The 13940-nt window shown below is 35.7% G+C and overlaps 3 protein-coding genes across 5 annotated transcripts; 2 read left to right on the top strand and 1 right to left on the bottom strand.

Moving 5' to 3' along the window:
- The first annotated feature begins 727 nt into the window (after positions 1 to 727).
- Positions 728 to 1676, top strand: LOC149387010 (uncharacterized). Its single transcript, XM_089624627.1, has one exon. It carries the CDS (start codon positions 768 to 770, stop codon positions 1581 to 1583), a length of 816 nt encoding a protein of 271 aa, XP_089480753.1. The 5' UTR covers positions 728 to 767; the 3' UTR covers positions 1584 to 1676.
- Positions 1677 to 5215: 3539 nt separating this feature from the next.
- On the bottom strand, positions 5216 to 6378 carry LOC149387009 (uncharacterized). The gene has a single exon (XM_089621767.1). The coding sequence runs from the start codon at positions 6188 to 6190 to the stop codon at positions 5372 to 5374; it is 819 nt and encodes a 272-aa protein (XP_089477893.1). The 5' UTR covers positions 6191 to 6378; the 3' UTR covers positions 5216 to 5371.
- Positions 6379 to 8868: 2490 nt separating this feature from the next.
- On the top strand, positions 8869 to 12507 carry LOC149387008 (putative peroxygenase 5). 3 transcript variants are annotated; one of them, XM_089621770.1, is made up of 7 exons: positions 8869 to 9027; positions 9287 to 9388; positions 9536 to 9621; positions 10038 to 10132; positions 11129 to 11254; positions 12141 to 12294; positions 12437 to 12507. In XM_089621770.1, exons 1-7 carry the CDS (start codon positions 8982 to 8984, stop codon positions 12437 to 12439), a joined length of 612 nt encoding a protein of 203 aa, XP_089477896.1. In that variant the 5' UTR covers positions 8869 to 8981; the 3' UTR covers positions 12440 to 12507. The 3 variants fall into 3 exon arrangements, with proteins under 3 accessions (XP_089477896.1, XP_089477894.1, XP_089477895.1); XM_089621768.1 differs by having other exon boundaries at positions 8870 to 9027; positions 12141 to 12507; XM_089621769.1 differs by having other exon boundaries at positions 8871 to 9027; positions 9290 to 9388; positions 12141 to 12507.
- Positions 12508 to 13940: the final 1433 nt, after the last annotated feature.

The raw sequence follows: 13940 nt of genomic DNA, 5'->3' as shown, positions 1-13940 counted from the left end.
AATGAGTGGTCAAAAATATTCAAGCGGGAATTAAATAAATAATATAATGATTATTTACCAGCTATCGACTGATATAACGACCGATGAATTATAATTATTTGAATTACTGACAGCAAATTTACCAATCATTTTTATTGAGATAACCAATTTCTGAAAGGTATTTTATAAAATAATACACAATATTTATCTAAAATAATATAATACCTATTTATTTGACTCATAACTTTAAACAAGATCCAATTAAATTATTAAGGAGTTTTATTAATAAATAATATATTTCTATAATAAAATAAAAATAGTTATTAAATTGAAAATCATTATTACTCGTTTGAGTTGAATGTATATATATATATATTAATGCTGAAATGTTATTATTATTGCTGATTTATTTTAAGTAGTTAATTTTAAATCAATATCGAGAAACACGATATTGATATTTCGGTAATTACTTCTATAAAAAATTTCATTTAAAACTGAACTCTACTCTAATTATACCGAAGTGTATATCAATCAAATTTTTATAAAAGCACACAGCTAAATCGCTAAACTTCTTTAAACGTCAACAAGCTAATAGCACTTCAAATGTCTCCCAACTAATTTAATAACAAACTATTAACACTTGAGCACAAATCAATCTAGCTAACTAGATTCATCTAACTATATACGTTATATATATATGGGCAGTCAACGGTCACACACCTAACTATATACATATGTAGCATATATTGGAAGCCCTTCTCTCACTCATCACTCACTCACCCTCTCCGATGGCTTTCTTCACGGCGACCCTCCGGCGATACCTTGTCGACAACCCGGCCATCCTCAACTTCGAGTGGGACCCACCTCACACGCTCGGCTCCTCTCCCCAATTCACGGCCGCGGCCGTCCTCTCCTACCTCGTCCTCGCCGGATTCGTCTCTCCTCCGGCGGTCCCTCCGGCCATCCTCCGCCCCATCGCTGCCGTCCACAGCCTCGTCCTCCTCGTACTCTCTCTCCTCATGTCCGCCGGAGCCGCTCTCTCCGTCGCCGCCGCCCCGTCCCCGCACGACGCGATATTCTGCCTCGTTCCGGGGACTCCGCCGAGAGGCCCGCTCTTCTTCTGGGCCCACGTGGCGTACCTCTCCAAGCTCCTCGAGTTCGGAGACACCCTCCTCATCCTTCTCTCCGGCAGCCGCCACCGGCGCCGGCTCTCGGGCCTCCACGTGTTCCACCACGCCACGGCGGTGGTGATGTGTCGGGTCTGGCTCGACGCCTCCCAGTCGCTCTTTCCGGCGGTGGTGGTCGCGAACTCCGCCGTCCACGTGGTGATGTACGGGTACTACTTCCTGTCGGCCGTCGGATCGCGGCCGGGGTGGAAGAGGGTGGTGACGAATATTCAGATCTTTCAGTTCGTGTTCGGTTTGACGACGTGGCTGTGGACGGTGTACCTGCATTTTTCATCTTCCTCCGGCGGGTGCTCCGGCTTCTGGGGTTTGGCGTTCAACGCGGCTTTCACCGTCTCGCTATTGGCTCTCTTCCTCGATTTCCATGCAAAGAATTACGTCCGTACGACTAAGAATGATAAAACTATAAAAGCCACGTGATATTGTAATTGTCAGAGCGTGTATTCGCATGCGCCTAAATCCTCTCTCCAATTTTTTTTTTTTAATATTTTTTTTATTTAATATACGTGAGATATGTCGTTAAATTTGGATTATGCGGTAAAGGTGCACACTTTTTGGCTACTCTTTTTTTTTTTAAAAGATCCAGTTAATACTATTCTTACTATTCTTATGCGTAAGAGATGTCGTTAATTTTGGTTACCATGTCTATGTGTAAAAAAAAAAACACTGGATCTTAAGAGCAATTAAATTAATCTAATAATTCGCCCGCTTTTTAAAAAAAAAATTATTTTATTAAAAGAATAATCCATCTACAATAAATTAATTAAAAAAATTAATTAAATTAACTCTTTACTTTATTTTATTAATTCATTTTATTGCGACTTTAAATTATTTTTTTAATAAAATAAAATTTGGACTAAAATTTTAAAAGTAATCAATAAAATCACGATTTACAACAAATTCTTGAGATCTTAGTCCAATCAATACTATTTTCTTTAACTCCTCTCTCTCTCTCTCTCTCTCTCTCTCTCTCTCTTATTTGCTCTCTCCTTAATTTGAGCAAAACATCCCTCGGCAAGGACGATTTGCAAAAAACATTTCCGAAAGATGTTGATTTGTAAATTTTGAGGAAAAAAATGTAAAAATAAAATAAAAAGTGCAAAAAGAAAAATTGAGGGGAGACTATAGCCCACCCTGAACTGATACGAGTTTCGTGCCTGTCTCTAGGTCCCGGCCATCTGCTCACTAGCGGCGGAGAGCCACATAATAGGGGGCACTCTACAGTTATAAATATGTTGTTGTATAAAAAATTTGGCTAAAGGATACAAAAATAGAGGTAAAGAATAGGTTAAAATAAATAAAATAATTAGAAAACAAACTTTGTTATGAATTATGGTTTCATTTTTTATTGCATATGAAAAAAATAAATATCATGATAGTGGTGTTTAAACAGACTAATAATTAATTGTTATATTGTTTAAAGGATTATTTTAATATATTCTATTAAATTTGTAATAAATTTATTACTATAATCGTGTACATATACATGTAAATATAAGTTCGTGATCATATATTAGAATGTTTAATTTGTTTGTAAATAATAGTGGAATAGTAATTCCAGATTATTTTTGTAGTTCACATTTTGTGTGCCACTGCCATTTGAGGAAAAGTGATGTATAAATTGAAATGAACTTGATTTTAGAGAGAAATGTTTTAGTGTTATTTTTATTACGCAGCATATTGCATACATCACCTTTGGCACATTGTTTTTGTAAAAACAACGAAAAAAGCCAAAGAAAAAAGCTATCAGCTTGTGTTTGAAGATCCTCAAGTGTATAAAAGCATTATTTGTGCATTGCAATATCTCACTTTAACATGCTCAACTATAGCTTATATCCAGTCAACAAACTGAGCTAATTATTGGCCTCTTCCGTAGTTGAGTAATGGTGCGTGTAAGAAAATTATGAGATACTTGAATGGCTAACTTGACAGAGGTATTTTCTTTCAGTAGTATGATCTAGGCAATGCTTTCAACCTGGTATGCTTTTCTGATGCTAAGTTCTTCTAGTTCAAATAGATCTCATCCGGGGCCGAAGCTGAGTTCTTCTCTTTGACTTCATCGTCGAAATTGGTGGTCATGAAAAGTTCGGGAGACAGAGAAGCCTGGTCTAGTTCGAAACATCCCTCGTCGCCTTTCGTCTTGAAAGACAGAATCATGTGAGAGAACATCAACAACTCATCCGGTGGGATCAAGACCGTCTTCGTTCCCACGCTCGCCGTTCGATGGAAGAGACTCAACAAGGCGACACGGTTTCCGCCGCCGCCATCCGAGCGATCGGACAGTACTTCGACGAAATCAAATTCGAACTCCGTCTTTCGCCGGCAGTCCCACTCGACATCCCAGTTCTTGAACATAGTCCAGGGCCTCACCTTAATTTCCTCGGACGCATAACAAAAGAGTATTTTTGCGACTACCTTTGTCACAATTGACCCGATGCGAGAACATATTATGCTAATACTGTTGGAAAATGTTTCACTAATGTGGAAAAAAGAGGATCCTAAATGATTTAGATTCTATGAAAACATGAACAATAGATCTAGTTTCTATTTTAATTAAACATTCGATGAGCTACTATAAAAAAAAAAAACTAATAAGAACGTACTATTCTGATAGAAGGATCAAGGAAAACTCACATGAAATCTCTTTATTTGAATTTTCACGCCGGATGACAATCTTCAAGTCTTCGAGATCCTCGCGTTCTTCGTGGATTGATCGACACCAAGCCGGAAAATTCCACTACTACCCCAAATCTCGTATTTATAGCCTTCTACTTTACCCAAATCTCGGTTCTTCGCAGCCTTTTGTACTCCTTGATTTTGGCGGACTGTTTGATCTGTAGGATTTTTAACCAACCCATTTTGGACCCGCCGAGCTTGATCAGCGACAAGCCGTAGCTCCTACAGACTGTGAGCATCCGAGAGATGCTCTCAATGTCAGGGCATAGCCGATGAGATTTCTGCGCGAGCTTTTGAGCCATACCAAAATCATTGTCTTGCATCTTTTTTCTCCGCAAGCTTCGTGGTCTGGAGCGCAGTCCATTGGCAAATAAATTATTCACCCTAGCTCAGCCAAAGACAGTAATGTGTAAACTAGCTCACCGGTCTACTTACGTCCATCGACTTGAAAAAGCACTAAAAGAGCTTCATAGAAAGTCAGGAATACTAACCATGGCAAGCTTCTTTTCCCCAACAATTAGATTTTGTACCAAAAATCCTAATACGAAAACGCAGACAGTAGAGAAATAGATACATACATATCAAATCAACCTTATGAATAAATATGTTTTTTTTACTCATCATATATATCATTATTAGACAATGTAGTGATTAGCCAAACAAGAGATTTATTTATTTATTATTAAACAAACAAACAAACAAAAACTCTTGGTACGATACGATATTCAAAGCCACGAGTACATAAATCTGGGCTTGTGGAAAGAAATGCATTTTTGGGTTTGACTGAAAATAATTATTTCTTTCAATGTTGAGCGGTATATAAAAATGAATTTCATTTCAGTCATAAACATTTATTTTTTGCACAATTTAGAGCCGTTGGATTTGCAACTGTCACAAATCCAACAGCTCATGATTTTTTTATTATAAAAGAAATAAAAAAAAACTTAATTGTATGTGCGGAAGAAATCATTTTCGCTGGTGGAAGTCAACATCCGCTCAAGGAAATAATGCCACACGTTTTTCCACAAAAAAAATCTATCCGCTCGAATTTTCAATGCCGAAAAGATGGGATTTTCAACTTTCTTCCATAGGTCGAAATAATAGACGGAAGAAAAAGGAGCTTGCGGCCGATATTTTTTTGCATGGCCTTTATATAAATTAATATTTCATTGTGTTTCTTTTTTCATACGTATTGTACAAAAATACCAATTTCGTTAGACCTTAATTTCTCTATTATTGGTCTTTCTAAATTTCATTAAATACCCCGAAGAAATATACTGTAACTAGTTGGAAAAATATGACCAAATATGTACAGCCTTACTTCAATGCTATTTTTAATGTGGGTTTCAATTTATTTGAAATTTTGATTCCATCCAAACCATCAATTGAACCTTTTATTTCATTGGACTGCAAGAAATAACAATATTTATTATTATTCTTATCATGGAAAGAAAAACGAGAGAAAAATATCCAAATCATGCAAATTGCAAATACACAGACACAAAAGATAATTAATAAATAAAGTAAATGTATTACGTGGCTTTAAGAGCCTTGTCAATCTTCGTCGGGGTTGTGTAATAATTCTTTGCATGGAAGTCGAGGAAGAGAGCCAAAAGCGAGACGCCGAAAGCGGCGTTGAAGGCGGAGCCCCAGAATCCGGAGCAACCGCCGGAGGAGGAAACAAAGTGCAGAAACACCGTCCGAAGCCACATCGAAACTCCGATCACGAACTGCAACATCTGAATACTCGTCACCGCCCTCTTCCACCTCGGCCGCCGTCCCACGGCCGACAGAAAGTAGTATCCGTACATCACCACGTGGACGCCGGAGTTCAAGAACACCACCGCCGTCGTCAGCGACTGAGACGTGTCGAGCCAGACCCGCCCCATCACCACCGCCGTCGCGTGGTGGAACACGTGGAGCCCCGAGAGCCGGCGCCGGTGGCGGCTGCCGGAGAGCAGGATTAGTAGGGTGTCTCCGAACTCGAGGAACTTCGAGAGGTACGCCACGTGGGCCCAGAAGAAGAGCGGGCCTCTCGCCGGAGTCCCCGGGGCGAGGCAGAATACCGCGTCGTGCGGGGACGGGGCGGCGGCGATGGAGAGCGCGGCTCCGGCAGACATGAGGAGAGAGAGTGCGAGGAGGACGAGGCTGTGGACGGCGGCGACGGGGCGGAGGATGGCCGGAGGGACCGCCGGAGGAGAGACGAAGCCGACGAGGACGAGGTAGGCGACGATCGACGTGGCGGTGAATTGGGGAGAGGAGCCGAGCGTGCGAGGTGGGTCCCACTCGAAGCTGAGGATGGCCGGGTGGTCGACGAGGTATCGCCGGAGGGTCGCCGTGAAGAAGGCCATTGAGTGAGGGTATGAATTGGACTAGTTGGCTCTGCATAGAGATACGTAACCCATAACATAGTGAATAAGGAGATAAGGATGTTAGCTCTTTCCTGACACGTGGCGCGTGAAGGAGTGAGATAAAGAATTCTCTTTATCTCTCCTATTCACTCATGCTTTCTTAATCATTATATATACCCTAACTTCTAGTACCATCGTCATCATCTCTCTTATCAGAAATCCACTTAGTCTCTTTCCTCTGGCCAGGACCCACCTTCTCTGTCTCTATATATAGAGTAGTATATATATTTAATAAACTCTTCACATTATTTTGAAGATAAATTACCCATTTGTTACCAATTTCATAACATTTTATCACTTTCAACCAAAAGATTATTTTTTTTCCAAAATGCCACCGAGATGTCAACATTGTCAACATTGTTGACATTTATGTCAACAATGTTGACATCTCATAGTGAATGACAAAAATAGATGTCAACATTGTTGACATAGATGGTGACATTTTGGGAAAAATTAATCTTTTGGTGGAAAGTAGGAAAATGTTATGAAATTGGTGATAAATAGGGTAATTTCTCTATTTTTAAAGAAAAACATAGAATTCACCTTCCATCCTATATTTAAGTTTTTAAATATAAAACACATCTTTTTAAAACATACAAAATACTTTTATTCTTTCAGTTGGGAAGATTATTTAATTAAAAAAAAAACTTTTTAAATGGAATAGGAAATGTGAACTTAAAATAAATAAATAGGCCTTTTGTATTTAAGTAATATCTAAGTATCTATGTTTATAATCAACAACCATTTTTCATCTATAATTTCAATTTTTGTTTCTCGTGTTGTTATAGAAACTAGTAACATGAGAAGAGAGAATTTATATCTTTTCAACCAATTTCATATTTTAATGCCACGTGTCAACTTAATTACAAGATAGAGAAGATAAATTTGATTTTGTAGACCTCAAAGTTATAAAAATATCAAGGTTAAACTCACCAGTTCTAAAATATCTGGAATTAGACTTTTGGTTCAATTTTAGACAAAAATACCCTATCAGCCCATATAACTCATATTTTACTTATTCTCTCTCACTTTCTTCTCAAATTTCTCATTCCTTCTCATTCTCTCCTCATTTCTTGTCTCCAACTGGTGAAATTCGGTCAAAAATGGGTAAATTCGCTTATTTAATCATCTTTTATAGATTTAATGACATATTTTAAGGAAAATTAAATAAGTTAGTAGATTTAAGTTAAAATTTCTGGAATTTTACATTATTTTCGATGAATTTCGATAGTTTAAGATGAAATTCAACAAAAATTTCCGATGAAATTGAAGTTGAAATTATCAAATTTTTCGACAGAATCCGATGGATTCAGATGCATCTGACCGAATCTGATGGATTCAGACAGAATCCGATGGATTCAGATGGAATCCGACATAATCAGATGATATTCATCGAATTTTGCCCCAAAAATTTGAAAAATCATAACTCCTATTAAAACGCTTCTAAATCCGATTAAAATAATCAAACACTACCAAATCATCACTCTAATCCACTATTCTAACTATCCCACAACAAAAAAACACGAAAATAAGATGAAAATCTAACATTTTTCGTCATTTTGATCTATGGAACTTTGAACCCGAATTTCGAGCTTGAAGAACATTGAATGCCGGACTTAGAGGGTGGTAGCTCGTCGGAATCACTCGGACTTCGTCGGACTTGCTCGGATTTGTTTGGTGAGATAGAGAGAGATGAAGAGTGTGAGTGAAATGAGAGGAAAATAGATAGTTAGAGGATTTATTTGAAATTATGGGTATTTTCGTCCGAAAATTGGACAAAAGTCCAATTTTTTATATTATTGAATGAGTGGGTATAATTTAGACATTTTAAGATTTTTAAGGTCTACAAAATAAAATATCTCATAGAGAATGGATGGATCCGTCACGTCTTCTTATTTCCTCAGGTATACATTTGAAAATTGTATGCGTAACCAAACAACACTAAAACATTTCCCTAGGGCCGGCCCCTACCTGAGGCGGGCAATGCTTGTACCTTGGGCCTCCAATTGGGTTGGGCAAAAAAAAAATTATTTTACACTTTTTGCCTATTTTTAAGAAAATTTACATTTTTTTATCATAAAAATTTACACTTTTGACCCATTTTCTAAAAAATTTACATTTTTTACTCTGAAAATTTAAATTTTTATTAGTATTATAGGACCCCAAAATATTGAATCGCCTAAAGTCCCCGATGAGTTTGGACCGGCCCCTCTTAAAATCAAGTTCATTTCAATTTAATGCATCACTCTTTCTCAAATGGTAGTGGCACACAAATGCGAACTACAAAAATAATCTGGAATTACCATTCCATTATTATTTGCAAACAAAAAAAATAGTGGAATGGTAATTCCAGTTTATTTTTGTAGTTCACATTTATGTGCTACTGCCATTCGAGGAAAGGTGATGTACAAATTGAAATGCACTTGATTTTAAGAGAGAAATGTTTTAGTGTTGTTTGGTTACGCAACGTATTCTATACAAGTTTCAAACGTAATAATAAGAAGAAGACGTGATGGGCCAACCCATCCTCTATCTTGTAATTAAGTTGCCACGTGCCATTAAACATTAAGTTGGATTCTCTCTTCTATGTTTCTATCCATTCTGAATCCTGATATATATATATATATATATATTATATTATATGGCGGTTCATACACTTCTCTAGTTTCCATTGATACAAAAATATTGCTATTATTAGCTTTTTCTGTGCATTTCAGGCGCTCTCAAGATAATGGCTTCCTCTCATGTGTTAGGCAGTTCAACTTCAAACAAACCAGGTATGTAAAGATTTTTATTTTTTATTTTTTTTTTAATTTTTAACATGTAGAAATGCATTCTCATCCAATTTTTTTGTATACTCCGATCCTTTATTTTATTCATTTATCAAACAGTAGTGTACAAATACCGTTCAAGGACTATACTTTACATATATTTAGCGTTATAAATTTCCCCTGAAATCGCCTAATCATCATTATTGTTCTTTTCTGTAACGAAATCGGTGTCATCATTATTATAAATTTGAAATCATTTTTGAAGTAGGCAATGACGAATTTGGGGACGAGGTCGTTCTGAAAAAACATGCTGCGTTCTTCGACCGAAACGGCGACGGTCTTATTTATCCTTGGGAGACTTTTCAGGGTAATATATTCACTTTCTCATTTAGATTATATTTGACAATTATTGAAATTAGTAGAAAGAAAAAAAAAAAAGAAGCTTTTCCTTTGCAAAATTAAGAACAACTGATGGTTTAAAATATAATTCCTAAAATTGTAATATGGAAAACAGGCATGCGCGCGATAGGGAGTGGAATTTTCATATCTCTGGCAGCTGGTATTTTTATCAATATTGCCTTGAGTGGCAAAACCCGACCTGTAAGTCCTAATCTTTTCCACTCTTTTATCTAATTTCTCCTATTAACTAGTAATTATTGTAATATGGAAAACACTTTTTTTTTTGGCAAAGTATCCAAAAATTGCAAATAAATAAATAATTTATTTGATTTTTTATTCATAAAAAAAAAAATTCCCAGTATGTACACATGTCACAATTGTCTTTATATTTGCACTAAGTAGCCTACTTACTTTTATAATAAAAACCGCTTGATGAACCGTTTTATTATACATGTGCGATTTTTTTTTATAAATTGATAGAAGCTAGAGAAGAAAATCAGGTGTCTCAAGTTTTCAAAATGCAAAAAAAATTATCAATCTACTGAAACTCCTAAAGTTTCTTGGCCATTGGTAAAAGAAAAAGGGAAAATTAATTGAAAATTTTATAATATGGACAGGGAAAATTTCCAAATCTACTCTTTCCGATTGACATTGCAAACATACATCGAGCAAAACATGGAAGCGACACCGACGTCTACGATAATGAAGGAAGGTACATCATACACCATTTATATAATAACAAATTACTTATGTGTCTCTGATTTTGATGGAGAATTACGTAAACTTGGTGATTAAAAGTAGGGATATCTTGATTTTTTTAAATGTAGACGTTGTTGAGTTAAGAAAGCTTTGATTCTGTTTAAACAGTTATTAGATATATAATATATATTACACACACATACATACATATATATATATATATATATATATATATATATAAGATTTTCATGTAAGTTATAAACTTATATATAAATAAAAATAATTCGAATAAACCATCCTAAACTAATTCAATTATTTTTTGTTTAGTTTAGTTTGATTTGGTTTTCTTTCAAATCAGATTTGTTTGGGTTTTAAAAATAACAAATTAGTTGTGACGGTTTGAGTTGAAAGTACACGAAAAATTCACCGATCTAGCCCGATACACCATCTATCTCATATCTATGGTAATATACACATGTATGTTAAAAAAAAGTATCCCTCCACACTTCGAACTTGATCTTGAAATTTCTTGCTCAATTATGTAGTTCTAGTTATAAACGCAAAATCGGCAATTGAAATTTTAGGCTGACTCAGCTGAATTTCATTTCAAGATTACTAAAGAAAAGAAAACAGATATAAATTTAAAAATTAATAAAAAGCTAAAAAAAATTAATTCGATAGGCACCAAATTTATTAAAATCGTGGACATTAACTTATAACTACCTAATGAATTAATTCGATTTGTATCCAAAATTGGAAAATTTAAGTTGGTGTTCTTTGTAGGCCATAGCAACTATTTTTTTTTTTTAACTTATTTTAAACTCAGGGTACGAATTCATTCAACCATCACAATTATGTTAATTTAAGGTGGAAATAAATACCTCCTAATGTTATAGCTTAGTAGCACTTATATACAATTAATCCAATATATTTGTTAACCCAATAAATTATGCAAATCCTTAACGTGTTCCTCAAAATAGTGGCTAATAGCTTACCTTTTTATATATAGGTTTGTGCCTGAAAAGTTTGACCAGATTTTTATAAAGCATGCTCTCACACATCCTAATGCGTTGACTAAAAAAGAGTTGAAGGAACTGTTGAAGGCCAATGGAGAACCCAAAGACATTACTGGACGGTCAGTCAATTTTGTTTGACTCTTTGTTTATCTAGAATAGCAAATATCACTTGTTTTTTGAGACTTTTTTTCTTACAAGTATAAATATCTGTTAATACATATATACAAACGCACGTTCCACCTTAAAGCTAAAATATCTTAATTAGGTAGTAAATGATCATCTCCAAGTAAATATTTAAACTTCTGCTATACCATATATAATTCAAATATGGTCAAGTAGTAATTCTGATTTAAAGGGACATAAAATAGTACAAAGACAAGGAGTAGGATTTTAATTTTTGGAGGGGGGTCATTTAAGGATAGAACATCTATAATATTACTCTTAACTAGCCACAAAATTACATAAAAAAAATAAAAATAAAAAAATTAGTGCTATCTCTTGTTTGCCCGATGTTATCATTTTAGTTTGCGAATAATATATTAACTGTGATAATTGCAAATTGAACATAAGGGTGTATCATAAGTTTGCTAGATGTTTTCTATAATTTCGAATTCTATCCAAATAAGACGACAACGAAAAGAATATTTGATTTCGAAGTTCATAAACTGTCGGCGTCATTAAAAGAACCAATTGATTATTATTGAGACTGGGGATTTCATCCTTCTTTATTGTCGTTTGGCTGATCTGTACGACAGTCTTTTCCTTTTTATTTGCTTTACACGAACGACGGCATTTTGTTAAATGCTCGTTAGTTAAGTTCGTTAACACTGTTTTTACTTCGATATATATGTTCTGTTTGTTTTCTTTTTTTTGGTTAATGAGAAAATCCAGTTCAGAGGAATTATTTTGAATTCTCTCTTCTTCTTCTCCGATCGTTCGATCGTAATAATTATATCAAATAAGAACTTGGTGTTTGGCGTGATTTGAGATTAGAAAAATCTGCAGGCTCGGTGCAATGGCTGAGTGGCTTGTCTTGTTCTCTCTCGCCAAGGACGAGAATGGTTTGCTGCAAAAGGAGACCGTTCGAGGTGTTTACGATGGAACTGTCTTTGAACAATTACAAAAGGCCCGCTCGGATTTAAAATCCCAGAATCAAATGGTAAAATGACACTTTGGACTTGTGTGTTTGTTTGTCCACAAGTGTGAGCATTTGGACGAGTGTTATATTTATATTTGTGTTGTCCCTTTAGACCATAATCTTTTTATTAGTCCCTGAAATAATGTATAATCTTTCTATGCAGTGAAACATTTGCACTTGTAATATTCGCTATGTTTATTAAATTGGTATGTATAATCTTTTTATTTGTCGCTATCTTTCTATGCACAGAGACTTGGTAATCGAACCGTTCATAAGGTTGCTTCCAAGATTTAAAATTACCAAATCAGGCATAACAACACCTAATATTTGTCGGGCTATATGTACACTGATTCTGTTTCCGAACAAAACCAATGCCCCGAAGCCAATTTGGAAAACTCTCATTTATATTAGCATTTGATATATCCAACTCGGGACAAATTAAATTCAGTCAACAATGATAAATCTCCGATTGTTTCCGCGATCGTACCATTCAACTGATTGATTATATGACAAATCCGGTAATGATGAGAGGTTTCCAAGGCTTTTAGAGAGCTGACCAAAGAACGAATTCTAAAAGGATTTTTTAGCTCCTAGATTGAATTTGGATTTTTTTTTTTTTTTTGATAAAAGGATTTGCAGGGTATATATGTTGAAAGTGTTTGCAACGAATGAGTTCCAGAGATCGGAGAATAAATAGTATTGTGAGAATTTGTAATAATCTTACAGCTTACTCCAAAAAAAACGGCTTCGAAAATTACACGGTCAGACAGTTCTGTGTGTCATGACATGTCCCTTATTTTTTTTGTACAGCTAAAAGAAGAAGAAAATAAACGTCACAGTCATTCTTTTCCATGTATATATCTTCTAATCCAATCCTGGATCGATTCATAACGTCGACCATCCATCCACACGCTCACTCGGAGAGGTCGCCGGAGCAAAGGAGTAGCCCGTCCGGTTGTGCCACGTGGCAGGGGCAGCGCCGGTGAGATTTGAGAGTAGTATGATATAGAATCCAAAATTATATACATATATACCATCATGTCCATGTGCATAACATTCACCAACACACGCTCTTTTATACATTACAGAGCTTTATATCAAACGACGATTACAAGGCAAGAGTCTTGACAAGTTCACAAATTAATGACAATTATAATGCATACTAACCGCAGTTCGTTGTTCAAGAAAAATCACAGCAAACACACACATACATAACACAAAGTAGTACCTTAAGCAAGAAATTACACTACATCCATGTTGTTGAGCCTTGTCAGATTCGCTGAAACCATCACAATTACCCAATCTGTGGCATCATCAACGATCCGGGAATAAGCGATCCGGGAACAACAGAGACAGAGACACAGAGCAAAGACCTGACAAAGACGCAAGCGTCCCCGGCTACAAGCAAGTGCCGTTTCGGCTGCCCTGCAAAAAAATAAAATAATAATAATAATAATTGCAATTTCAAATCATATTATCTTTGTGAAGAAAAATAAACAAGGTATTTATAAACATGAAAATTATAGACATAGAATTGGTTAGATTGCCGCGGTAAATATGGCGAAAATGCCATTCATGGCCATTCAAGTCCTTGGCTACCAGCTCTTGAACCGGGGGCTGAAGCGACATGTCCTGAAATTAAATTTTTCAATACTAAATTACCATCA

Source organism: Urtica dioica, chromosome 8, assembly GCF_054948205.1.
Source record: "Urtica dioica subsp. dioica isolate 48M chromosome 8, U.dioica_male_clone48M_v1_H2, whole genome shotgun sequence".
NCBI lineage: Eukaryota > Viridiplantae > Streptophyta > Magnoliopsida > Rosales > Urticaceae > Urtica > Urtica dioica.
The sequence above is the reverse complement of the archived record's forward strand: the minus strand, read 5'-3'. Positions and strand labels throughout refer to the sequence as shown.